Source organism: Bos mutus, chromosome 21 (assembly GCF_027580195.1).
Source record: "Bos mutus isolate GX-2022 chromosome 21, NWIPB_WYAK_1.1, whole genome shotgun sequence".
Classification (NCBI taxonomy): Eukaryota; Metazoa; Chordata; class Mammalia; order Artiodactyla; family Bovidae; genus Bos; species Bos mutus.
The window spans coordinates 29,924,266-29,951,847 of record NC_091637.1 but is presented as its reverse complement, the minus strand read 5'-3'; the positions used below and the strand labels follow the sequence as shown (position 1 = coordinate 29,951,847).

The following is a 27,582-nucleotide window of genomic DNA, read 5'->3' as shown; positions in this document are numbered from 1 at the left end:
ATCCAGCCCACAGATGTGCTTTTATTCTTGAGGAGAACCATCTAGAATCTAGATTCGGAAATGTAACATTAGCAGCCCTGAGATCATGCCCTCCGTAACTTTGCCTTGGGAGGCAGGTGCGGAGGGGAAGAAACTGCAGAGCTGGACATGGGCCAGGTCACCCACTTCGCGCCTGGAGGTTTGCTCGGGGGCTGAGTGCTCCTGTCTGGGCTGTGCTTTATTGGTGGAACTGAATTATGGCAAAGCCACTAGAAGCACAAAGTGTCAGTGCGTTCACTGGCATCTCAAAAACATCCTGAAAATGTAAATAAACAGATTCCATATGCAGACTAGTGATTTACACTTAAAACATTTAAATATAAATTAAGCTATAACTTAAGTTACAACCAAAAGAAAAACAAAAGAAAAACCAAAAGACACTCAGCAGTTGAGAATGCTGAACACATACACAGGACTCCCCAAACACGAGGCCGTTAAAGCGATGCCGTTTTTCATTGTGCCAACTTTACATTCATGATGTGCTAGTCCCGCCAGGCCACGCTGTACGGGGCCGCGTCATGCCGTCTGGCACTGCACTCCAGCCCGCGGCCCGTCATCGTCCTCTTCATAGGCTTCCCTGTGCTGGCGCCAGTTCTGCTCGTTGGGATTAAACTCCTTCAGCTCCACCTGATCCATGTCCTCTGTAATCCTGACTTTCTGTCGAGGTGGGAGCAGAGCTTCCAGCTGGGAAAGCTTGTCTTGGGGAAGCCAGTGTTTTTCAGGAAAAATAACCTGTAAAGAGTGAGGTGGGAAAAAGTTGTTTCTTCCCTTCCCAATTAAGGCATTTAATTTTATGTCCCATGGGAATAACACACACACACACACACACACACACACACACACACACACACACACACACACACACACACACACACACGTACTTACTAAAAACTGACACACACACACACACGTACTTACTAAAAACTGACACACACACACACACACACACACACACGTACTTACTAAAAACTGTATGATCAGAATCCCTTTCTCCAGAGGTGATTTGTAGATCGGCATTCCTTCATTACGTACACATTTCAGGTCCCCGTGCTTTATCACCTCACCTGTCACACACACACACACAAAAGGTTTACTTATGAAATAGGAAGACGGACAACGGCCTGGAGCCTGGGGCAGGCCCGAGCACCCTCACAGCAGCAGGCTAAGGCAGGGGTCATGGAGCATCTGACTAGAAAGCTGGTCCCAGCCAAAATGGTCCCTGTCAGAGGAACTGGCTGGGCAAAGGGGATGAGAGGAGGGTGGGAGTGGAACACTCTCTGATCCATGTCCTGGGATCCTGCAGTGTATCCAAGGAGAAGGGGCTGGAGCCTCCATCATAAAGCAGGTTTAAAAACGTGAACTAGGAATCAACACTCAGTTTGGGAAAACAGGGCTATTATGTTAGCCTGCCTCTTCAGATATTACAAAATGACTTTCCCATGAGTGGGAGGAGATTCTCCTCCTCACAGACTCGAGCAGAGCTTGGAGCAAGAATCGGCCTCGAAGGAGCCCAGCAGGAGAGCTAGCCTCCTTGGCAGGGAGCTCAAAAGGCACAGAGGTCTCCTCACACACCCGTGGGATGGAGCTGGCCCGGCTTGCACTTGCTGCGTCTGACGTTTCTACACTTTTTCAGAAGGTATCATGGGAGTTCAGCACCCACAGAGCACTTGCTGCTGCTGCTAAGTCGCTTCAGTCATGTCTGACTCTGTGTAACCCCATAGACGGCAGCCCACCAGGCTCCCCTGTCCCTGGGATTCTCCAGGCAAGAGTACTAGAGTGGGGTGCCATTTCCTTCTCCACCAGAGCACTTGGTTCATCCCAAATTTTAAAATATTTTTTCCTTCCAAATATGAAGAGAGATAAAAGGGTTTCTTTTTTTTTTTTAAGTATGCCTTTCAGCTCAGTAATGAAAATGGGTAAAGAAATAAATACCCAGGAAAAATATGAACGGGGGGTGGGGGCAAACACTTATTTATTCAGCATCCCACTCTCCTGGATGAATGCTCTCCAGAGGAGATCTATTGAAGTATCTCATGGGAATTTTTCAAAATAAAGCATGTGGAGGACTCTCTTCTTGAGGGTCATTCAGCACAGGGCTGTGTGGCTCACACAGGGCCCTTAGAGCTGCTGATGGCAGCCTTAGCCAAACAGCCCCATGCTACTGGGCTTGTCATGGTTTTCATTTTGTTTTTAAATAGCTTTCTGTCTCTCTGTTCCTATCAGGTGTCACTTCTTATTGCTCTCAGCACAGCTCCTCAGGCTTCTGCTTTAACTCTCTGAGGGCAAGGAAACCCTGGGACCAAGTATGGACAACCACATGTAAGACAGGGAAAAGAGGATGACTTTTGACTCTTCTGGGAGGTACAGCTCCGCCTTCAGTCAGGGGGATCACAACCTGCTGAAGCTCTTAAGGCACTCTTTTCTCTAATCTCCTCATTCTCAGCCATTTTCAAGAAAGCCTAAGGGGCTCTAACGAGGAAGGCAGTACAATAGGAAAAGAAGGAAGAGGAAACGAAGGAAAGAGAAATAAGCCAAAACAACAGAAGAAGAGCTGAAGAGAAAAGGAGAGGACTCAAAAAAAAAAAAAAAAAAGATAAATGGGCAAAACGAAAAAACAAGCGAAATCTCCAGCAGGAGGTTTCCCGGACACCCTGCCCTCCTTGTAACTAAGCAAAGAAATGGGTTTCTCAGGGTTCACCACTTTCTCCCTCTGCGGCTCGCCTCCTCTCTCCTGTCCTTGTGGCTGGGATTAGTTGGGAGACAGCAAGGAGCCCTGGGCTCCCATCCCATGGCACGGGCCCCAGCTCCAGGGAGCTCGGCCAAGGATGAGCTTTCCCAAAGAAGTCACACAGCATCCCAAAGATGCCACCCAGCTCCTATTTCCAGAAGGGCTGGAATAAGGGGTGAGGTAATGTTAGGGGACACTGGACATGATACCAGGGGTCTTGGGCACACACCCACTCACAACCTAGGGCTTTGTGCAAACTACAATCCTCAAACTTTCCTACACAAGTGAGGGGAGGAACTGGGTACCTTGGGAGGCTTACAAATGGAATCTAAAGGAAGATGCTGTATTTAAGTTTTTCATGGATATTTGTATTACAGTGCGGTGCTTTTCCTCAATCCTTAAGTAGATCTGTATGCAAACAGAACAAAAAACCAAATGCTAAGATTTTAACAACAGGCAAACCATGTATCGGTGGTCCTCGTGCTACTTTTATTTTCACAACTTTTTGTTAAATTTGAAATTGTTTCCAAATGTAAAAGACAAAAGAAAACCTCTGATTAAGACTGGGGTATATAATTCCATTTCATCTATACCCAGAAAAGGAAGAAACAGAAAAAGCCGAAGAGGAAAGTGGCAGAGAAAGAGAACAGGCCAGAAAAGGGAAGAGAGAAATGGATACAGAGGAAGAAAGGCCCGGAAGGTGGTCGGGGAGACCAGGTGGCTCACCCCACTGGACTGCAGGGTCTTGATTATTTCCACTGCTGCTGGATAGGCTCACTCGCTGGTTACCTCCAAGCCCAGCCCTGAACCCATCCCATCTAGCTTTAAATCTCAGATGCCCACATGAAAAGTCAGACTCCCCAGTAACCCTGTGCCCAGCGAGGGGACCAGAACAGCACTGCTCATGGCCAGTGATGGGGTCAAGAACATCTGGGTGGCTCAGCCACCACTGCACCCATGTGGACACTCTTTGACATGGACAACTGACCTGAAGTGCTGTTCACAGGCAGCTACAAGTCGAGCGTCCCAGCCTGGTCTCTCTCCCCTCTCCCCACGGCCCCTTCCAGGCAGGTGCTCTGAGGCCCTAGCTGCAGTGAGCACTAGCCCTCCTGGGAACTGGGAGCCTGGCATCTAGACACGTGCTGGCAGGCTGAACTCTCAGGCCCGTGAGAATCCTTCTGGTTCAGAGGCAGCTCCCTCCAGCTCCTGTGCACGTGTGCAGATAAGCAGTTCTCTAGATGCCACCAAGGGTAAGCTGGCAGGCGATGCCCTTTTTTCAGGAATATTCTATTTTAAAACGTCTCATATGTAATCGCAACACAGAGGCTAGAGGAATGTGGATGAATCAGCACAGATCACCACGTGATAGGGAAAAAAACCACCTATTATCAGCTGTGTTTTATTACACAAAAGTTAATTTTTTTTAAATTTTAAGTCAGATTGGCAGGTTCCAGGTAAAATTTTAGATCCCCATAGATTCCAACTCTGAATTTTTTTTCAAGCAGACTATAAAAGAAATTGACAAAATTCTTGAGTCTCTACTGATGACTTTAAATTTACAAAAAATCAAGTCACACTAACTTGAATGTGAAACCAAGGTTAAGTTGCCAGGATCACCAGGCCAAACACACAGAACTACAACGAAACACACATTTGAAACATTACCTGATTTAGATGTAATAACAAGGACTCGATCATCCAGTGTTTTTATCGTCTTCTTGAAGCCACAAAGGGCTTCAGAAAGCTGAATTTTCATTTTCATGATCAAGTCATGGCCTCGTCTCTGAAAGACACTATGATCCTTCTGATCAAGCACAATTATGACATCACCAGGCTCCAGCTCGGGCTCCTGATCTCCTTCTCCATGAAATAGTATCTTTTGCCCATCCTTCATACCTATGAAACATCATCCCTTTCTGATTAGCCATTTCTTTTAAAAACCATACTTTCAACAAAGCTTTTGAAGAAGGCTCACAGAGCCCTTTGGGGGGTTCTTTACTCATCAAACCTCCCAACTTTGTGCAGGCCTGGGGCTGGGAGTGGTGGCTAGGAATACCACTGACAAAGAGGCCCACTCCACTCCACATATCCCGGGTCCTCAGCCAAACGTAAAGCAGGGAGAATGGGAAACGAGGCTGCCACCTCGAGCACCGTGCAACCGTGCACTGTCTGCCAGGCCCCGACACCACAGCTGACAGCGCGCTGTGAACACACGTCCGCTTGCTGATGCACAAGCAGTGCTCTAACAAGTCTCTGTGCACCCAGGCCCAGAGCCAAGTCCCTCAGCCTGTGTGTTGGTTTGGGTACTGAACTGTGTACTTTGGTCTCATCTCTCACCCTAAATATATTCTCTGGATTAGAAAGATACAAAATAATCAGGGGAATAGCTAAGAGGGGAAAAGCCCTTAAAATGATGTCCCTAGGCAAAATGAATAGCAGGGGGAAGGTGCTGGATTTGGGAGAATCTGCTGCAACAGAGGGGAAATGTGTGGAGGAAAGGGACTCACAGCTGTGAAGACGTACATGAGCTCTCACAGCCAATGCACGATAAAAGCCACTAGCAAGAGCACTCCAAATGACTCTAAAGGATGGCTTGAGAATTGCAAGCAAGGGCAATTAACCAAAATCAAGGTCAAGTGACTTCTGGAGCATTGGAAAACCTTAAAAAGAAATTGCTTTGGATTGGAAGAATTGATGGCCCACACTAAGGGTATCTAAACTCCAGCTGTGCTGTGGCTCCTCTCCCTGATACCTAACCTGCGTGCTCCATACTCAGCACCTGAGGGGCACTTCTGCCAGCCTGGGGTGCTCGTGCTGCGCTGCCTCACCTTTCTCCACGTGTACCTCGATAATCTTCTTCTCTCGGATGACCTTGGCACCGTTGCAGCTTTCGCAGCGGTCCTTGGGGTTGATGCGCTCGCCCTGGCCCTTGCACTCGATGCACACGGTCTGGATCTGCTGCACCATGCCCGGCCCAATCTGCTGGATGTGAATCTGCATCCCTCGCCCCTTGCACACCGGGCACTTCTCCACAGACCCCTTCTTCCCACCAACGCCTGCAGGGAGACAGGAACGAGGCTGTACTCTTCCCTTAAAAGAGGCTCTGCTGGACGCCACCACAGAAGGGTGATGAGCCATGAAACTGGACACTGTGGTTTGAATTCTATTCACAATCATAAAAAGCCATGTGGGAGAGTCTGGATGATTCTAGCCAAGCAGACAATATCCAGATATTAACATGTGATTGCAAATATTTGTGGTTTTGGCTGTGCCAAGGCAAATTCATCACTTTAACGTCACCAACTATTTTCTTCCACCCCAGGGTGGAAAAACACCCATGCCTACACGTGACCGTGGAGGCTGGAGAACACATCCCTGCCCATAGGAGCGGCTACCCAGCCCAGCCACTTCTCTGTGGGACAGCGTGTGACGAAGTCACTGGATCTGACTTTTCTTGAAAAATTAAGATTTAAAAAACCCATGCTAATTACATTTATGTTTAAGTCAAGGACAGTAAACTATGGCCAGCTACATGATTTTGTAAATAAATCTTTATTAGAAGACAGGTGCATCATCTGTTTATTTATCTGTTTATTTCCTGTCTATGGCTGCTTCTGCACTAAGAGTTCGATAGTTACGACAGACACGGTATGGCTCACAGAGCCCAAAATATCTACCATCTGGCCCTTTACAGCAAAAGTGTGCTGACCCCTAGGGCTGGGTGAACTATCTTCATTTGTATATTTTTAAAATAATTGACAACACATTAAATAAATGTGCAAGCCAAAGAAAAGATGTACAGGGCCACATAAAATGGGTTTGGCCCTCAGGCCACCTGTTTGTAATTTCTGACCTTCATATCTGAAAAGATCAATTGTTTTTCCTCTGAATTGTAAAACAATAAGAATTGTTTCCAGATCTGAGGAACCAGAACTATGAGACTCATTCAGAAATGAATCCTTACCTTCACATTTCTCACAAATTACATTTTTCTGGAGAGCCAATTTCTTTGTGACTCCATTATATAAATCTTCAAGAGTTACAGACAACTGATGTACCACATTCTTGCCTTACGGAGGAGAAAGAAACCAATTAGCAATACTGTATCAGATGTACCACTGTATTAAACACCACCTATATGACCTTTAGTTGTATGAAATCTCCAGAGACTCAGACTGTGCCTGTTGTCATTCATTCATCCCCTTCCCTGGGGGAGGGAAAGCTTCGGTTACACCTGGCCCATCCTTCTGGCCCTCTGCCAATATGAGAACTAATATCTTTTCCAGCTATGAGTTAATTATTCAGTCATTTATAGATGTCAACAAAGACTTTCCATCTTTATTTTCTAAAAACAAATCTGAGAATGAGAGATCAATGAGGAAGCCCATCATGTTAACCAGTGAGACTGGTGAAGCAGGTTCCCAGGAAGAGAGACCTTTCCTTACAGATGACACACGAAGTCAGACTCTGGACCTTCTACTGAAACGCTTTCTTGAACATAATGCCCTTTACTTTTTGAGCCCTTCTGTGACTTGTGACTGACTGCAAACTCTTTCGTCTGTGGAAATCTTGTCTGCTCACGCAGGACAGTGGCCTTTCATCTTCAGGGAGGGCATCTGTCTGCTCTGGTGCCATCCCAGCCTCTCAGGATCCACAGCATCAGGTCCCCTCTGCCGCCCACAGGGCTCTCGAGGTCTGAGAGACGGACTGAGATGAGTCCTCACATCAAGGACTGAGATGCTGTCCTTGGCTATTGGCTGTCAACCTTGAGAGATGACTAATTAAGGGTGTGAAGTTGTTCATCTCAAGACAGTGAGAGAGCTGGGCAAGAGGGTACCCAAAGGTTTTAATCACATCCACACTGTCAATTATATGAGCAGGCAATGCACCCAGACAACAGGGTAAAGATTTTTGCCTAATAAACACTTCATGATTTTTAGCACACTATATTCACAGAATTGACAGCCAAGGTTTTCAAAGCCCAAAGTCAATTATAATGTGAGAATTGGTATAGCCTTACTCATCCAGGGGCCTCTTGTTGACACCAAACAACCCTTCTTAAACCTCAATGCAGAGATTGTTTATTTTGATTTCATTCAGGATTGAAATAAGCTTGGCTATCTATCTGGTTTTGAGATCTAAAGCAGAGTACCAACTGTAAGCTGGACAGGGGAAGGAGGCTATAAGAGACCACTGGTAATAGTCAGAGGTGACAGCTAGAGCCTGTCATGAGGTAAGAGATAGAAAAATTAGGAAGAACAAACCCCAGAATTAAAAAACAGAGCCCTGGGACCATTCCACCAAGAGCTAAGTTCCTCATTCACCTCTGGGGATGAAGCTGCTAGTCCTAATGCATTCTGAAGAGATGGGCAAGGTAGTTTCTTTTACAAAGATGTTCAAACATCAAGGGGTGAATTTTGTTACCAGAGAATCTCCTGAGGAGGCTGAGGAAATGACGCTGCACCCTGAATGACAGAACACCAGCCAGAAACAGAGCCCGCCGGCCCCACCGGGTCAGGAGACTCAGGGAGGAGGCGCGCGCTCGGCAGAGTCATCAGCACTAACCACAGGAGCGGCCATCACGGCTCTTAGGACACTGGGAGTCTGACCCCAACAGAAGAGAAAAGGAGGGCAAGGTAATCTTGACCTTCCTCCTTCCTTCTCACCACCATTTGCTCCTTTGTGGGGGTGGGTCGGGGGGTGGAGCACACCACTTGGGGGACCTTAGTTCCCCAACTAGGAATTGAACCCAGGCCCCGAAAGTAAAAGGGCAGAATCCTTAGCACCAGGGAATTCACCATCTGCTCCTTTATATGTGGGGTTTGGAGAGCATCAGGCAATTAACTACTAGCTGTACTAAGAGCCTCTGGATACTAGGCAAGTGATGAACTACTTAAAGTTAATGATTTCCCAAACACGATAACTACACCCTTTTAAGGCAAGATCCCTCCTGATTCCAGTAACACATACAATTTGGAAACAAAAACTTGCTTAATGTCTTTATTTACCTCTTCTCTCTCGAGCCATCCGTCCTCCGCCACCAAAGAACATGTCAAAGATGTCCATGGGGGAAGAGAAGCTGGGGCTGCCTGAGCCTCCTTCCTTAATGGCCTGTTCGCCACCCTGGTCATAAATGTCCCTTTTCTTTGGATCTGAAAGCACTTCATATGCCTGGGATATGAGCTTAAACTTTAAAAGAAAAAAAAAAGATTAAAGAGAGAGAGAGAAGGTTTGAGTTGTTTACGAAGCAAACTCACCATACAAATGCAATAACAAAGGGATTCTGCATCCAACCCCCCAAACTGGTGGGTCTATAGGTTATTTGGAACCTGACTTTTCCATTCAATCCCCTTGTAGTGTGGGATACATAGGGCAAGCATTACTACAGGATGAGAGGCAGGACCACTGCCTCTCTGCAGAGGTCCTTTCTGCCTCCTTGGGCTGCACCAGACAGGAAGAAGTGGAGCAGAATTAAGATGCCATGAGACCAGGCCAGGGCTTAACCTACAACCAGAAAAGGCCCAGAGCTCCCAGCATACTGCTGGCTTTCCAGCTCAGGAGGGCTGCTTTCCTAGTTCACTAGCATGAAATTTGACTACAAACATTTTGTGAGCAACACTCCGCATTTGGGCTGCAGACAGCGTGCATAAAACTGTCCTGATCGCCCCTCAAAGTCCCTCCCCTCTTGCAGTCTCCCCCCTTGCAGTCTCCCCCATATCTCACTTATTGGCAATGCCAAAACCTCATTTCCTCTCCCTCACATCTCATCTGTCAACAAATCCTTCTGATGCTACCTTCAAAAGTCTATTTCCAGTGCCCTAAGACAGACAAAACACCCAAGTCTGTCAAAACTGTACCTTGTAATCCAATTGTAAGAAAAGAATCAGAGAACCCAAACTGAAGTAGCAAAACTCCAGGTGGCACTAGGGGTAAGGAACTTGCCTGCTAATGCAGGAGATTTAAGAGACCCGGTTTCAATCCCTGGGTTGGGAAGATCCCCTGGAGGAGGGCATGGCAATCCACTCCAGTATTCTTGCCTGGAGAATCCCATGGACAGAGGAGCCTGGCAGGCTACAATCCATGGGGTCGCTAAGAATCAGACATGACTGGAGTGACTTAGCATGCATGCACGCACACATTGCAAAACTAAAAGACAGGAAAACGAAATGTAACGTGTGACCCTGAATTGGATCCTGTGTTGAATCTTACACTGGAGAAAAAAATGGCTACAAAGGACATTGGAACAACTGGAAAAACAGGAATTTTTTCTCAATGTTAATTGGATAATTTCTCAATGTTAATTTGATAACGGTACTATGGTTATGTGGGGCTTCTTAGTTGGTGCTAGTAGTAAAGAATCCGTCTGCTGATGCAGGAGATGCCGGTTCGATCCCTGGGTTGGGAAAATCCCCTGGAGGAGTAAATGGCAACCCACTCCAGTATTCTTGCCTAGAAAATCCCATGGATAGAGGAGTCTGGCTATGGTTTACATAACTATGGTTATATAAAAGATATTGTTTTCCCAGGAGAAACATTTAGGGCTGACAGGTTATGATGTGTGCAACTTACTTTCCAAAGCTTTAGCAAATAGTAATAGAGATGGGGAAAGCAAATGTGGCAACATATTTATAATCAGTGAAAGTGGGTGAAAGAAACACACGTTTGTTGTACCATTCTTGTCTTCTCTGTAGATACAGAGAAGTTTTTAATATAAATCACTATAAAATATCCAAAATCCATCCCTTCTCACCATCACTATGCCTGCCCAGGCACAGGCACCCTCTTGGCCTGGATAACAGCAGTGACTTCCCAGTGGATTCCCACCTTCCACCCTCACCCCGGCTTTCAGTCTTCTGCACACAGCAGCCAGAACTTGCCAGCTAATCATGTCAACCTTCTGCCTTGAGCCTTTCAAGGGGCCCATTTCACTTGGAGTAAAACCTAATTCTTATTCCCATCTGCAAGCTCAACTTGACACCACTGCCTCCAGCTCCCTGAAATTCTGCTTGGGCTTTACCGGCCTCCTCACTGTTCCCCAACACCTGAGCACTTACTGTTGGGGTTGTGTCCCCCACTGCAATGTCAGTTCCCTGAGGACAGGGAGTTAGGTCAGCTGTGTCCACTAGCATATCCCCAAGCCTAAAACGCTGCCGAGCATGTAGAAGGCACTTGGGAAATACTTGTTACATGAATGGCTCGATTCTGGGAATTGAGAAATGAATAAATGAGACAGAGTCTTGGTTCTTCAGAGGTATGGTTTAGTCTGTGAGACAGATGTCTATATAAACATCCTATAATGCAGCTGGCTCCAGAAAGCATGCAGGAAAAAAAGTGCTCTGAATATACAAGTATGGAAATCACAGAGACACTAGGCTTTCTCCTGTACTGCAGATCCCGGATGGAGATCTAATAAGTAATAATAAATAATAGATGATAGCTAAAAAGTAATAGCTAACAACTGGGTAATTTAAAAAACTGTCTCAGAGACATCAGAGTCATACTCAAGGTAGTTAGGTCTTTTGATATATTGATTCTTGCACACCATTTGTATAAAGAAAGAGGTAGCACTCACCACTACTCCCTTCCACAGGAGAAAAAGAAGGTTTAGGGATGAGGTGCGAGGCACGGAAGATCAGAAAGCAATCAGGCCAGGCTGCCCCGACAGAGTTCCTGGGGTCTGCACTAGGTAAATATACTTCCTGAAGTATATTCACTAGCTAAATATACTAGGTAAGTATAGTCACTAGCTAAATATACTAGGTAAGTATAGTCACTAGCTAAATATACTAGGTAAGTATAGTCACTAGGTAAATACTCACTAGGTAAATACACTTCATGTCCACTAGAAACGCTCACCAAGTATTATGGATACTTGAAAAGACACTTGGTCTTAACAGAACAGATGACTAATCTACAAAGGAAAAGGAATGCCCTTTTCCTTGTGGCATTCAACCAGAAGCCAGATCTCATGTGGGCATGGGGCTCCCACAACCCTGGGGGTCTCAGCACTCCAGTCTAATTCAGGGCCGTGCCTGACCCCGTTCTCACAGCAGGAGATTAGTACTCTGTCCAGCTCACCTTTCAGACAGTAATAATTTGTCATAGGACTGTTTTGGTTTTTTTTTCTTTGGTCTCTGTTGCAGCGTGTGGGATTCACAGCCTTGTGGCATGTGGGTTCTTAGTCCCCTGACCAAGGATCCAACAACCTTCATGCCCTGCATTGGAAGGCAGATTCTTAACTACTGGGCCACCAGGGAAGTCCCTGCCATAGGACTTTTAACAAGATTATTATGCAGCTGGAAAAATGGCTTTAGAGACTATGCAGCAACTTGGGAAAGCATTGATGGTAAAATATTAACTGGTGAGGGAAAAAGACCTCTGTGCCCGGATGCCCGTATACAATCACGCTGGAAAAAGGCTGGAAGGAAGCACAGCGACAGCAGTTAGGCTCATGTGTACTTGGTGGGTTTTCCTCAATATCCTGACATTTCCTGTACAGTGCTGCCCTCTTAACATTTTTGAATTTGCATGTCTGTCATTCAAACTAAAAGTTATGATGAAATTGGCCAAAAGAGCAAACTCATCTCTAAAGCTGGCTGGGGTTAACAGCGACGACTCTAACCCCAGTCACGGCCCCCGAAAGGGACTCCCTGACCGACACACTGCCTGTGTCTCTTTCAGAAAACCAGCTGCAGAAAAGTAGAGACTCCACACAGGGCACCTGACATCAAACACAGGCACCCAGTGCTTAGCAACACAGGACAACAAGGCACAAAACAAAGACCAACACCCAGCAGCCTCCTCAGTGGCCCGGGGCAAGGAGGAAGGGACTGGCTTAGTCTATTTTGGAAGAGATGTTAATATAGTGACTAACTTAGCAGGAAAAAAACAAAAAAGGTTCTGCCTATGGCAGATAAAGTAGACAAGAACTATTTAGACTTGCACACAAAAGCAAAGGCCTACACGCTGTGTCCAGTACACAGAAGGCCCAGAAAGGAGGTGTCTGGTGAACGAACGCATGAGTCCTCTTTAGGCAACCCATAGTAGAGTTTCTACAAACTGTGTCCCCAGTCTCCTCAACCCCTTTCGTTGCTGGGGAATATGGGCAGCATAATTAAAGAAGGTTGAGGACAAGTGGTTCACACTATGGTCAGAGGCAGTCCCCTGGAAGAAGTTTTAGCTGAGAACTAAATTAAAGGGCTTTATCCCCTTCATGGATGGTGGGGACAGAGAAGTACTGTATTCCTGAAACATCACAGAACCCCTCCCCCACCCCCCCCCAAGCTGAAAGGGACCTGCCAGACCCTTCAAGAGCCTCATTTACATGACACTAATTCAATACCTGGTTATAAATATTAGTTTAAAACAAATCAACCACCTCTGCTCAGACAGGTATACATATATGCAAGGCAACACCTACAGAAATGTGTTACCGGTCAAGTCTAATTTTAAAAAAAGCTTCAGAACACCAGCAGCCGACTCACTCCAACTGCAGGCGCACAGCCATGACTTACGCTTGGACAGCGCTCTGAGATCTGACCTGAACCGGGGTCAGAGACTGTCCCACACGCTGCCCCTGAAACGTGAAATTAGAAGCCTGGCTGTGCTCTCCTTAAAGGATGTTCTCACAAACAGCCTACAATGAATATAGGGAGCAAATCCATGAATCACCAACACTACATAAAAAGCCAGTGACTTTTAAAGCTACAGTAAGCCACCTAAATATAGATGAGAAAGAACACAAGTAACAGACAAATGGTCTTACAGGAAAGCATTTTAAACTTGTGACAGCCACACTCGGCACATGTGGCTAAATATAAACATTCCATCACTGTTGCCACCCAGCCAACCTTCTTAGGCAGCTTTCTCCAGCTTGCAAACGCTCCCACAGACAGGTATTTTGATACTAGCGCTGTTTCGGGCAAGTCTAAGTGCTAGACGAGTGAACTACGGCCTCAGAAGTGGCCCAAGTGTCATCGCTATCACCTACTACAAAACCCCACCTCCCAACAACCATCCAGGACATCCCAGGTTTTATAAGACAACAGCAAGAAGTCAGAGGAGGAGTGAGAAGGCCAATAAGCTTTCCCAAGGATAAATGCCTCATCCTTCTAATCACCTACTCTGGTGGGTAATGAGCCTCCTTGGGCATAAAAAGCAGGTTGATTCTTCTATGAACAGGATGAAAAAGTTTCATTTAGGCCTTTCATTTATGTGTGCAGAGCATTTTTCAGCCTATTATTGGTCCTTAGGGTCAACTGCGGGTCATCAGTCACAGAAAACCTGGAATGTTCATATAAAATGATGTGTCAGGTTAAAGATCTCCGTGTCCCTGTTTAATAAAGAAAAGGTGATTATTCAGTGTCTGACAACCTTGATCAAGCAGGAGACAGGCACACAGGTCAAACTCAGTCAGCCATTCTCCAGAGGGACACCGGGATGTCCAAGGTCCTAGTTCAGATTAAAGAAATTCATCTCCAAGGCTTGTGCATCAACAGGGAAAACCAGAACAAGACTAATTCAAATCCAGTCGTTCCCAGCAGGAACACAACTTCTGATCGCATGTGCCTCAGTTTCCCTGCGTGCTGGCAGCCTTTCCTAGAGTAATGTCCGCAAACCCTAGGAGAACAGGCCCCTCACGTTTCCGTCCCGGCCCTCCCCGGCATTCGGAGGCGCCCCCTAAACACTTGTGGAGCGAACAGAGGAATGAATGGGCCGAGCGGGGAGTCGCCAGGGGTCACCAGTCCCGATACTCCGCCCTGCGAGCCTGGGGCTCGGCGAAGTGCCCTCCATCTGACCGCGCCGCGCCCCCTTCGGCCTCGGGCCACCCCAGGCCCCAGCCCGGCCCCGCGGCGGTGTGCGCGCGGCACCTGGCGACCGCCTCATCAACAAGCGTGGCTCGGGTTCCCCGCCGCCTTCAATAATTCACAGCCCCCGAGCTGCGGGCTGAATAATTGACGGCGGGCCCCACGCGAGCCCGGCCCGCGCCGCCCCGAGCCCGGCCAGCACCTTCTCGCCCTCATCCGGGTTCTTGTCTGGGTGGTACTTGAGCGCCAGCTTCCGATAGGCCTTCTTGATCTCCTCCGGGGAGGCGCTGGGCTTCACCCCCAGGATGTCATAGTACTGGGTCTCCTTCACCATCTTGTCTCTGCGGGGTGGGGCGGGCAGGACGGTCAGCGAGCCCCGGACGCCCCCGCCGGGCCCCTGGCCCGCGCCCCCGCCGCCCGCCCGCGCGTCACGGTCACGGCCGCAGCCGCCGCCGCCGCCCCCGCCCTCCCGTCCGCCCGCGCCGGGCCGACCTCCGCGCCCGGCACCGTCGCACTCGAGCCGCCGGCTCCTCCGCGGCGGGTTTTATTCGGCGCCGGCGGAAGGTTCCGCAAGGAGACAGTGACGCCACAAAGGCCCAGAACCTTCGCGGAGGTTCCGGCGGCGCCTGGACCTGGTGGGCTGGGGCGCAGCTGCAGGTTCTCGGCCGGGACTCCCGACGCCCCGGCCCGGCGCGACACCCCTCCGGCTCACCGGGTATCCTCGGTTGTCTGCTCCTCCGGCCGCCCGTCTGACTCTCCGGAGCTCCAGTGCTGACTGCCGCCCCGGGCCATGTTGGGGTGTTTGGAAGACGGCTTCGGCGTGGAGGGCGCCTTCCGACGGCCGTCCCGCCGACCCGAGGCCGTCCCCTTTCCCTTCCGCGGGTCCGTGGATCTGGCCGGCTCGAGGATCGGGTGGCCTGAAGGGCAGCGTTCGCGGGAACCCTGCCCCAGGGGGTTGGACTGGGAGGGCTGCGCCCCGCGTTCCCCACCCGGCCTCTCCCTGGGGGTGTGGCCGTCCTCTGTTTGGTCATGGCTGGGATGCGCCCTGAGGCCTGCCTCGTATTGTTGCATTTTTGAGGGGTTTTGAGTGGGTGGGGGCTCTCTACGGTGCTGGGGCAGCATTTCCCAAGGCCCTGCAGATGCTGGCACCCCCCGGGGCATCTTCAAGGCTGAAGTGAGCCCAGGCCCTTCCAGATGCGTACAGTGATGCTTTGCTGGCCCCAGCTGTGGATGGTGGTCTCTCAACTACCCACGACTGGGAACCCCTGAAGTCTCCCAAGAGTAAGCAGTGACGTCCCCCAGATGACGCCCGTTAGGTAGGAGCAGTGACGTCCCCCATGTCTCCCAAAGGTGGACAGAGACCCCTCCCCTCGGAACCATCGAGGTTGATCCAGACTGGTGGGCGCAGTGGGCATGGGGAGTCGGGTAGGAGAGTGGTTCTGGAGACTGCAGCAGGACCCTCCCTGCGGTAACAAGACCCTGACTTCTTTCCTCTGTGCCCAGCTCCCAGTGGGTGCCTGGGAGCCAGGATGGCTACTCGCTGTAGTGACGTGGGCGTGGCAGGCAGCACTATCAGAGAATTGCAGGCCTTGGCTTCTGCGGGTGGAACGCTATCAGGGAGGGGAGGCCGCTGCTCACCTGCCTGGGATCCCTTGGCCTCGTTTTGGGTCCTGTGGCTGAGGCGAGCACCATACCCTCCTCCAGGTAGTCAGTGGGGGTGAGAAACGACTTTTAACTTCCAAGAGAAATTAAGCTGCTCATTTCTGTTCTTGGAAACATTGCTTTTTCCCTCTCAATTAGACCACTGGAGAGCAGAGAACTCAGAGCTGGAAGTCAACAAGCTTGATTGTATATCCGGATGTTAACTAGATAAGCTTAGCCTCTCTGAACTTGTTTCTTCGTCAGCAGGACATGGTCGTTGCCACTTGCTGCCACCCCCACGGGGCTCTTGCAGGGATCAAATGCGATGATGACTGTGAAGGCTTCTAAGACAGTGGATCTCAAACCTGGCTGTTCATGGGGATCACTTGGGCGCATCTAAAAATCCCTGTGTCCAGGCTGCACCCCAGACTAATCGCATCCAAACTTCTCTTGGTGGAACCCAAGTGTCAGTCCTTTTCAAGTTCTCCAGGTGATTCCAGTGTGCAGCCAGAGCCGAGAACCACTGCCCTGCACCACACATTCACCCGGATTCAGTAGTCTGAACCAGTGGCAGTGGCAGGAAGGGCCTCTGTGAGTGGTCAGAGCCTAGATGCATAGAATGGGACTGTGAACTCTGGGACCAGTGAGACCTAGGTTCCAGTTGCTACATCAGGCTGCCTGCCCTTAGGCAGGTGATTTAACTGAGCCTTAGATTCCTCAGCCTTTTAATTGGGATAATATTAACAGTATCTGCCTCACCTCCTGAAGCACCTGGCACATAGTCTCATCACACCATGATGCATTTTGTTCTTTTTGCTTTTTTCTAAGCTGAAAAGTGTTAGTCATTCAGTCATGTCCGACTCTTTGTGACCCCATGGACTGTAACCCACTAGGCTTCACTGTCTATGGAATTCTCCAAGCAGGAATACTGGAGTGGGTTGCCATTTCCTTCTCTCCAGGGGATCTTCCTGATCCAGGGGTTGAACCTGAATCTCCCACATTGAAGGCAGACGCTTTACCGACTGAGCCACCAGGGAAGACCCATCTAAGCTGAAGAAGCTGACAAAGATTCTTTCCTTTGTGAAACTCTAGCCAGGCTCCTCAGAGCCCTTTTCTCAACTTTGGCCTCAACCTTGACCTGTAAAGACTTGAACAAGTACTAACATAGTTCTAACTGCTCAAAACTGCCTCCCTAAGATGACACCAACACTGCCCCAGACTGCTTGCCTGAGAAAACTCAAGGCTGCCAAAGATTTTTATTGTCTGTTCCAGCCAGCCCCTGAGGACAGGGCCTCTGTCTTCCGATCTCCATGGGACAATTGAATTCTAACTTCAGTAATATCAGCTAGCAGATGCTATTGGCCTAGTTGAATTTACACTTGACCTTTGGTAATTTTTCACTTCTCTGACTCTGCTGAGCACTACCCCCCCCCCCTGCCTTGCCTCCCTCCCTTCTCCTTCATTTTCACTTTAAAATACCCAGCTATTTCTGTGCAGATTAAAGCAGAGTTCAGTTCATGCTGATCTCTTTTCCTTATTGCAATAGTTACTATTGATTAAAGTCTCTCTTTACCACTTCAGCTAGCATCCAGGTTTGTTTACCTTTGACCATGCCTTTGAAGTTCTAGGACATTTGTTTCCTTGAATTATGCATGGGAGGATTTGAGGCTGTGCATAGACATTTCTTACTCTATTGGTTCTGTTTGTTTTCAGGGTTCACTTTTTCTTCATTGCAACCTTTATTGAAAATGACATTGGTTTTTGAGTCACAGAAAGCAATGTGAAGTTTCCTTTTAATTTGTTTTTTTATTTAGGTTAAACATGTAGATAAATATGTAAGGTAAGTAATATTGATGGCATCACTGACTCGATGGACGTGAGTCTGGGTGAACTCCGGGAGTTGGTGATGGACAGGGGGGCCTGGCGTGCTGCGATTCATGGGGTCTCGAAGAGCCGGACACGACTAAGTGACTGAACTGAACTGAACTGAAGTATGTGATAGTGCAGGTGGCAGAAGAAGAAAGCAAGAATTGTGGTACTTGGAAACGAGGGAAATGCCGATCCAATTCCACCCCCGTCACTTTGCAGCTGAGGAGACTTCTAGATGAAGAGGCAAAACTAAAAGGCATAGATTGGGCATTTTCCCTGACTTCCAGTATCAGAGTCCCCTTGTGACCCAGGGTGGAAGGAGAGTCAAAGCAGGCAGAGAAGTAGCTCTCACCAAAGCTGCCTGGAACAGGTTCTCCATGGAGTCAGCTGAAGTGGGAAAGTCACCCATGAATGGGGAAGGGGTCTGGAAGGACTTCTGGGGGAGGGTCTGAGCCTTAGACCAGGGACTGAGAGCTGCCCGGCACAGAGGTGGGAGGGAGGGGTTCGTGCTGAAGGGACAGTAGAATAAAGGCAGAGAGCACAGTGCTGGCCCGGATGAAGGCTTCTGATTTGGGAGAGAAGTGGAGACAGGTGCCGTCGAGCCCTGAGTGCCTCGGGGAGCAGTTTGTGAGTTTGTTCCTCTTCTGATAGCTCCTTGGGAGCCACTGAAGGTTTCGGAGCAGGAGCAGCCTTCTGGGAGGAATAAGCAGTAGCCGTCACCAGGGGCTGGGAGAGGTCTGAGTTGGACATGCAGATTGAGAGTCCCCTTTACGGAGTTGACAAAGGCTGGCCTAGAGAGAGAATGTGTAGAGGGAGGAAGATAGTGTCAAGGGGAAGCCGTGAGGAATACCTGCCTTTAGGAAGTGGGAGGAGGAAGAACAGCCATCAGAGAGCAAAAGGAGCAACCTGAGTGTGGAACAGAGCTGAAGCCATGAGAGCAGGGTGATGAAAGGAGCAGAGGGCCACTGCCCAGGTGGCACCCAGGCCAGGAACCATGAAGCTGGTGCTTGGCGTGGGGAAAGGGGCAGGGGGTCACAGGGTTTCTCCAATGGGAGGATGTTAATTTGTTGGCCCCTAAACAGTGTCAGATTTTATTTTGGGGGGCTCCAAAATAACTGCAGATGGTGATTGCAGCCATGAAATTAAAAGACGCTTACTCCTTGGAAGGAAAGTTATGACCAACCTAGATAGTATATTGAAAAGCAGAGATATTACTTTGCCAACAAAGGTTCGTCTAGTCAAGGCTATGGTTTTTCCAGTGGTCATGTATGGATGGGAGAGTTGGACTGTGAAGAAAGCTGAGTGCTGAAGAATTGATGCTTTTGAACTGTGGTGTTGTAGAAGACTCTTGAGAGTCCCTTGGACTGCAAGGAGATCCAACCAGTCCGTCCTAAAGGAGATCAGTCCTGGGTGTTCATTGGAAGGACTGATGCTGAAGCTGAAACTCCAGTACTTTGGCCACCTCATGCGAAGAATTGACTCATTGGAAAATACCCTGATGCTGGGAGGGATTGGGGGCAGGAGGAGAAGGTGACAACAGAGGATGAGATGGCTGGATGGCCTCACCGACTCGATGGACACGAGTTTGAGTGAACTCCGGGAGTTGGTGATGGACAGGGAGGCCTGGTGTGCTGTGGTTCATGGGGTCGCAAAGAATCAGACCCGACTGAGCGACTGAACTGAACTGAAACTAGCAGTTGTCACTCCAGGCCATTGTTTGACTATCCCTAGGGACTTTGCTTGGAGAGGCTCGGCCTCTCACTGGGTGTGTGCCTTTGGGCAAATTACCTCTCTCTGAACTTCAGTTCCCTCCTCTGTAAAATGAGGGTAAGAACACCGACTTCATGGGTTTATTGTAAAGGGTCATAGGGACAAGTATATATGAAGTACTTAATGTGTTCCTGGCAGAGAGCCAGTGCTCTCAAGATGGAATTTTTTGGTTGCACCAAAACAGATGGTTGATGTGCACGCGCTGTGTGTCTAGCTCTGTGCTGGGCACCAGCAGTACAGCGCTGGACGCAGGCCGGGTCTGCCCTGGAGGAGCTCACAGACTGGCCAGGCCTGAGCACCTGAACCCAAGCACTCTGGGTGACCCTCAGCATGGGCCCGTTTTGCCAGCGCTCCTAGAGAGTTTTTCTAAGAACTCATATTGAGATAGGTATCTGCTACCATCGTGCTTTAACAAACAAAACCCAAGCTCCTGTGACATTTGTGTTTGAGGGCATGGTCTCCGAGAGCCCACTTCCTCTGGAACTCAGCCTGCACACAGAGCAACTGCGAGGTCAGGGCCGCCTCCCATCGTGGGGGAGAAAGAACTAAGAAAGTGAGGGAGTGGTCAGCCTGCCCTGTATTTATACTTTCCAGTGTTCCCACCAGGGCGCCCCATCTCGTGTGGTCGCAGAGCCCGGAGAGGAGATGTATCCATGCTTTCATGTTTCAGGACAGTACATTCTGCCTCCCAGCACTGGGGAGGAGTGCGAGAAAATCCAAGAAGAGACTCAGAGCCCACACGGGCCGGCGGGGAGGTAAACCTCCATGTCCGAGTTGTGATGAGAGCCATGAAGGAGGAGTATTCTCTTACTGAGTGATCATGGAGGTCGCGCACGCGCACGTGTGTGTGTGTGTGTGTGTGTGGTGTGATGTTCATGTTGAGACCTAGAGGTTGAGAAGGAGACTGCCCTGCAGTGCCAGTGGTAAAGAGTTCCAGGCATAGACAACGGCCCAGGTGAAGGCTTCAAAGTGTGTAAGAATTTGACCGTTTGAAATAATCAGTGTTTCTGGAACAGAGATGGAGTGGGGTGTGGACCAGTGGGCAGAGTTGGATTTTCAGAGTTAAAGCACCCACAGGGCTTTAAGTGGTGTACTTTAAGAAACTGCTGTATATTTATTCCATCATATTTATTGTTTTCCTTTACTTCAACAAAATTGCTATGTTGTTATAAACAGCCTCACTGCATACTTTGTGTTCTATTTTCAGGTATGCCAGATGACAAAACATCTCAAGTCATTGTGGCTCCAAGTTTTAATTTGGAGACACTTTGCTCTTCTGAGCAAAGCAGCGCTTAGATTCAGAAGTGAATCACAAATTTTATGCATCATACTCGAACATTGCAGTGGGGTCACAAGAGTTCCTGTAGAAATTACAAATATTTTAATTTCATCATACAGTTATCAGTTTTTTAAAGCAGCTTTATTGAGGTGTAATTGACATACAATGACTGGCGCGTAGTAAAGTGTACCATTTATAAGGTTTGATATATGTATATATCGATGAAACTATCAACCTTAAGGTCTTGAACATTCATCATGGTCCACCGTCATGAGGGCATACACTTAAAAGATGACGTGCCCCACCTTGCACTAGTCAGCTGCTGAGCTGGGCCCAGAAGCCTATTCTGCTGTGTCCTAATTTTGTTCTTTTCAGAAAATAAACCCATTAGCCCCGTTGGGTGTGATTCTCGCTCTGCCATTCTCTAGCTGTGTGACCTTGGGCAAGTTACTTAACTTGACTGCCTCAGTTTCTCATCTGTGAAAGATGGTCTGTGAGGCATATATAAAATTATATATATGATGATACATGCACATATATAAATTATCCAAATGAAAAGCCCTTAAGACAGTACTTGGCACAGAATGCAATAAATATTGGCCCTTGCTGTTTGATGCAGAGAGCTGTGTAAATGCATTTGCCTAGAAGTATCACATTGGGGAATACAGAAAGCCTAGTAGGATGGAAAGCTGAAATCTCTCTCCCTTCTCCATGGGAATTGAACTGAGACACTCACCAAATGATGATGCTATTGTCGGACACCCTGGGTGTCTAGTTAATGCCACTCTTAATAGTTTCTTCAGATCTGTGCATGTCCTGCACTGGTCTCATCTCATGTTAAGTATGGTTCCTAGCAAATTACAGACTCTCCCAGACCAGGAGGGAGGAGCTGGCGTCTCCCTTAGACACTCAGGCTGTCATCAATTCCTCTCTCTCTCTCTCCTTCCCCATTACCAGAGGCTGTGGCTACTGCTCAGAGAAGTCTCCCAGCTCTGTCCTCTGGCTTAAGGCAAGCCCTGTCCTCCTTGCCTTGCCCTCTCTAAGCATTCTCCTTCCTTGCCAGCTACTTAAAAATGATGAAATTCCAGAAGCCCCTTCTGTTCCAGTCACAGCCTAGCTCTAAAGCGTCTGATGGATCCCTGAACGGGATAATCAAATCCAAATCCTTTCCCTTGGCATTGAAGTTTCTCCATGGTCTTAACCCAGCTCACCCTTCTTGGCTCCACAACCCACTCAGAGCCCTTATTTGTACTGTCAGAACAGCGCAGTGCTGTTCCCCAGCTCAGGACTTGGGAGAACAAGCCTGGAATTTGTTCAGAAGCAGAGAGACGCTGCAGTTCTATTATGATGACGGGGACATAACATTTAAAGAAACATGAACATCTCAGTACCTGGCTTTGAGCTGTTCTCAGAATGGAAACCATATGAAAAAAATATGTTAGGAAACACATTAGAGAGGAGTTTGAGATTTTCTGGGCAGGGCCTTAAAAGACGATGGGAAATCACCTGGCGTGACACACAGGATGACTTTTTACATCCTGAGGAAGGAGTGTGGAGAAGAGAAGAGGGCAGAGAGCTGATAAGATCAAGAGTGGCTTGAATGATGGGGGCTGTCAGCACCTCTGTCTCCTCACCTCCTCCTCACTCACCCATCTTTAGTCTGCTAAACTCTCAAACTTTGGAGGGGGGGTGGTGGTTGTGAGTGAGTATACATGCATGCATGTGTGCAAGGGTGTGTGTGTGTGTGTGTGTGTGTGTAGGGTAGATCTGGAAGAAGGGGTTGAGCATATTATACAGGGACCCTTACTTAGCCTCTGGAAAGCATAAAAATTTTCGGGAGAGCTCTAGAATGCTACAGGCTGTCCAGTTTGGGGGATTTGAACCTATTTTACCTGCTTTAATGATCATTTAGTTTCATTTATAATTGTTATTTTTGTCATTACCAAAAAAATACCCTCTAAAAACGTCCTGGGAGAAACACAGAAGAAAAAACAGAATTTTGCTGCAAAAAAGAGATCCTTTAGAAATGCTTGCTTGTCAGAAATATATTTTTCTTTTCTGGTTAGCTGACAAGTGGTTTGTGGAAGAGGGCCCTAGAAAACATGAGGCTCTGAACAAAAAAACGAAAATGGCCAGTAACCATCCTTCAGAAGTTCAGCCTCACCGCTCATCAAAGAAATGGAAGTTTAACCAGCAGCAAGGCATATTGTTTGCCAGCAAGGGCCAGGAGAGGCTGAATCTCTGCAGAAACCTCTGTTGCTGTGCAGTGGAGAGAGAAAGTGCCATGAGGCCAGGTGACGGGTGTCCCAAACTTGGGTCCACGTCCCACTCGCAGCATTCACAAGAAGCACATCCCGCTGCACACCCAGAGCCAGGGGGCAGAGCTCAGAAAATCCCCCTGTTAACCTGAGAGGGACCACCGTAACCCCCCAAAAGGCCAAAATTTATCATATTAAGAGTTTTGTGTACTTCATTAAAATATACATTATACATAGTAAAATTCACAGTCGACTGATCAGTGACTTTACACGTGTATACCGTGTGACCACCACCCAGATGGAGAGAGAAAATTTTCATCGCCCTAGAAGGTTTCCTCATTACAGTAGTCACGCTTTACCCATGGTTTCACTTTCCACCATTTCAGTTAACCTATGGTCAATTATTTAATGTCCAAAAATTCCAAAAATAACTCAAAAATTTTAAAGTGCATGCCATTTTGAGTAGCATAATGAATTCTCACACCATCCTGTGTATCCCACCAGCTAGTCACTTAGTAACCATGTCTGTTATCAGATCAATTGCCATAGTGTCGCAATGCTTGTGTATAGGTAACCCCTATTTTACTTAATGGCCTCAAAGCCCAAGAGTTCAGTTCAGTCACTCAGTCATGTCTGACTCTGCGACCCCATGAACCGCAGCAAACCAGGCCTCCCTGTCCATCACCAACTCCCAGAGTTTACCCAAACTCATGTCCATCGAGTCGGTGATGCCACCCAACCATCTCATCCTCTGTCGTCCCCTTCTCCTGCCCTCAATCTTACCCAGCATCAGGGTCTTTTCCAATGAGTCAGCTCTTTGGAACAGGTGGCCAAAGTATAGTGATGCTGACAATTAAGATAACACCAAAGAGAAGCCATAAAGTGCCTCCTGAAAGGGAAAAGGTAAAGGTCTCAATCAGGAAAGAAAAAAAAATTGTATGCTGAGGTTGCTAAGATCTAAGGTAAGAATGAATCTTCTGTCAGTGAAATTGTGAAGAAGGAAAAAGAAATTTGAGCTAGATTTGCCATCACCCCTCACACTGCAAGAGTTATGGCTGAGATTTCCCTGGTGGTCCAGTGGTTAAGGCTCTGAGCTCCCACTGCAAGGGGCACAGCTTTGATCCCTCATCTGGGAACTAAGATCCCACATGCATTGCAGCATGGTCAATAAAATAAAATAATGTATTAATAATAATAATATCCTTTTAAAATAATTATAAAAAAAGAAAAAAAAAGACTTAATGGCCACAGTACATGACAAGTCTTGGTGCAGGTGGAAAAGGCATGAAATTTGTACAATAAGGAATTTTGAGAGAGAGAGGACGTTCACAAAAATTTTACTATAGTGTATTGTAGCCATTTCCTTCTCCAGGGGATCTTCCTGACCCAGGGATCAAACCCAGGTCTCGTGCACGGCAGGTGGATTCTTTACCGTCTGAACCACTGAGGAAGCCTTAAACATGTTTCCATCCAGTTTCAAACTGGGGACATTTTGCTTGTGAGACAAACGATAACTACTACACTATGGAAATGCTCACCTTAATTGTATTTTATTATTACTTTTATCAATCTCTTCATGTGCCTAGTTTATAAATTAAAGTATCACAGTTATATATGCATGGGAAAAAATAGTATATGTGTGGCTCAGTATTGTCTATGGTCTCAGGCATCCACTGGGGATCTTAGAACGAACATACCTGCAGGTAAGAGGCAACCACTGGATCCTGAGCTGTCACCGCAGATTGAGTCGGCTTACTGTTGAACTCCACATCCATGGGGCCATATAGTATGTATATTTTTTGGTCTGGTTACTTTTGCTCATTGTATATTTCTTTGAGATTTATCCATGGCTATATATGTATCAGTAGTTCATCTGCATTGATGAGAAGTATTCTGTTGTTCGGATAGAACACAGTTTGTTTATCCATTATTCTGATGATGGACTTTTGCACTGTTTCCTGTTGTAGTCTGTCATGAATACAGCTGCTGTACAAATCTTTGTTTAAACATATGTCTTCATTTCAGGACCTCGCAGGTGGCGCTAGTGTTAAAAGAAGCCAACTGCCACTGCAGGAGACACAGACTCAGGTTCAATCCCTGGGTCGCGAAGATTCCCTGGAGGAGGGAATGGCCACAAAACACTGTAGTAAAATTTATGTGAATGTCGTCTCTCTTAAAATCCCTTACTGTACAAATTGCATGCCTTTTTCACTTTCACTAAGCGCTCCAGTATTCTTGCCTGGAGAATCCTTGTGGACAGAGGAGCGTGGCAGGCTACCATCCATAGCGTCACCAAGAGTCAGACATGACTGAAGTGACTTAGCGCGCACACACGCATGCACATGACTTCATTTCTGATCAGCAAATACCCAGGAGTGGGCTTACTCGATCATAGCATAGGTGTATGTTTAATTGCTAAACAGTTTTTCCTAGTTACTCCTTTGTGGGGCTTCTCTGTTGTCTCAGCAGTAAAGAATTCTGCCAATGCAGGAGACAAGGGTTCAGTTCCTGGGTTGGGAAGATTCCCTTGGAGAAGAAAATGGCAATCCACTCCAATATTCTTGCCTGGGAAATCCTTTGGACAAAGGAGCCTGGTGGGCTATACAGTCCATGGGGTTGCAAAGAGTTGTACACGACTGAGTGAGTAAACAACAGCAACCCCCGTTATATATGCCCACCAGCAAAGTGTATGAGTTCCAGTTGCCTGTGTCTTTGGCAGCACTAAGTTTTGTCAATGTTTTTAACTTTAATCCTTTTTGGTGAATGTGTAGTCATACATCACGGTTTTAATCTTCATTTCCCTGAGAACCAAAAATGCTGAGCAACTTTTTACGTACTTATTGTTTCAAAATTTACTGGGGTGGATCAAGGACCCAGAAAATAATGGAGTGAGATCCCCTGAGGGCAAAACACCTCCAAATTGAGGAGTGGATTTTCTTTTCTATCCCTTTTGTTTCTATGCAGTGATCCCAGGAGCCAAGGGAGGACTGGAGGCAATTCTTGGCAGCCGTGGTAGGGGTGACAGTGGCCAGCCTGCCTGGCTGTGAAGTAGTCAGCAAATCTATTGCTCCCTGCTTCTTTGCTCCCTGGAGCATCTTGAAAAACCTCCTTCTCAAGGCTGGGGCCCTCCATCCTGTCAGTTCTGTAAGTCCGTCTATAGCCTTCCTGTTGAGTGGGGCAACATTACTGATTCCTGGCTAATGGAAAGTGAAGGGAAGGTACAGACACAACTTCAGGCCCACAAAATCCTCCTGTGTAATCCCCTACTCTCTTTCTCTGTCTGCAGGCTGCTTATTGACCGCTGACCTCCTCGGAAGCCACGTGTGGAATGGTGGAGCTACCTTAGGCCTGGACATCTATACTGCTGTATGAAGCAGAGTTCCCCTCCCCGCCGCCCCCCGCCCCTGCCCCCGACACACATACCCATACCTCTCAGGAACAGCCATTTGAGGCTTTATATGTACAATAAGTAAATCTATGCTATGTAAGACGACTGAAATTTGGGGATTTTCCTAATACAGCAGCTAACTATATCCTAACTGATAGAGACCACCAGAGCCAATTTCTGTTGCCTGCCATCAAAAACTCTGACTGATAAAACGTATCTGGCCAGGAACTTCAGAGAGCCCATTGGATTAGCAAAAGTCATGACCCTAGGCTCTAGAGTCTCCCCTGAGCTACGCTGCCCCCACCCCAGCAGTTCCTTTGGCTGTCCCTCATATGTCAAGATCCTTCCCTGCCCCGCAGGACCCTTCCTCAGAGTTCTGTTTGTCAACAGCCACTCAGAGCAGGGCCCAGAGCTGAACACATTGTGAAAGGCTGGACCTCCTGGCACCTGTGGTTAGCACATCTACGAGGCACTGGGAAGTCCACAAACGCAGGCCCCAGGACACTGGCCTGTGCCCCTCCCTCTGCTCTGATCCCTGTCCAAGCCCCAGCCTCCGAAGGCCTCATGGGCAGGTCCCTGGGTAGAAGGACCCCAGGACACAGTCTCTGCACCACCCATAAAGGAGGGCTCATGGCTCCCTGTCCATTTTACATATGCTTTGTTTAGTTTGGATCAGCAAAGTGTCTGAATGGTCAGATAGACATCTTCTTTGGCCTGGTCCCAGCAGGACACCTAGCTAACCCAGGGACTTCATGGGGTACAGGAAAAGCAGATACGCCTACTAAGGGCTGGGTACTTTTTTT

The 27,582-nt window shown here is 47.9% G+C and overlaps 1 protein-coding gene across 2 annotated transcripts; it reads right to left on the bottom strand.

Moving 5' to 3' along the window:
- Positions 1 to 32: 32 nt before the first annotated feature.
- Positions 33 to 15,559, bottom strand: DNAJA4 (DnaJ heat shock protein family (Hsp40) member A4). Of its 2 annotated transcripts, none has more exons than XM_070358511.1 (8): positions 15,287 to 15,559; positions 14,777 to 14,915; positions 8,776 to 8,956; positions 6,732 to 6,836; positions 5,596 to 5,823; positions 4,433 to 4,663; positions 1,003 to 1,103; positions 33 to 771 (listed from the first exon to the last, which is right to left on the bottom strand). In XM_070358511.1, the coding sequence occupies exons 1-8, from the start codon at positions 15,364 to 15,366 to the stop codon at positions 556 to 558; spliced, it is 1,281 nt and encodes a 426-aa protein (XP_070214612.1). In that variant the 5' UTR covers positions 15,367 to 15,559; the 3' UTR covers positions 33 to 555. The 2 variants fall into 2 exon arrangements, with proteins under 2 accessions (XP_070214612.1, XP_070214613.1); XM_070358512.1 differs by lacking the exon at positions 15,287 to 15,559 and adding an exon at positions 15,067 to 15,189.
- Positions 15,560 to 27,582: the final 12,023 nt, after the last annotated feature.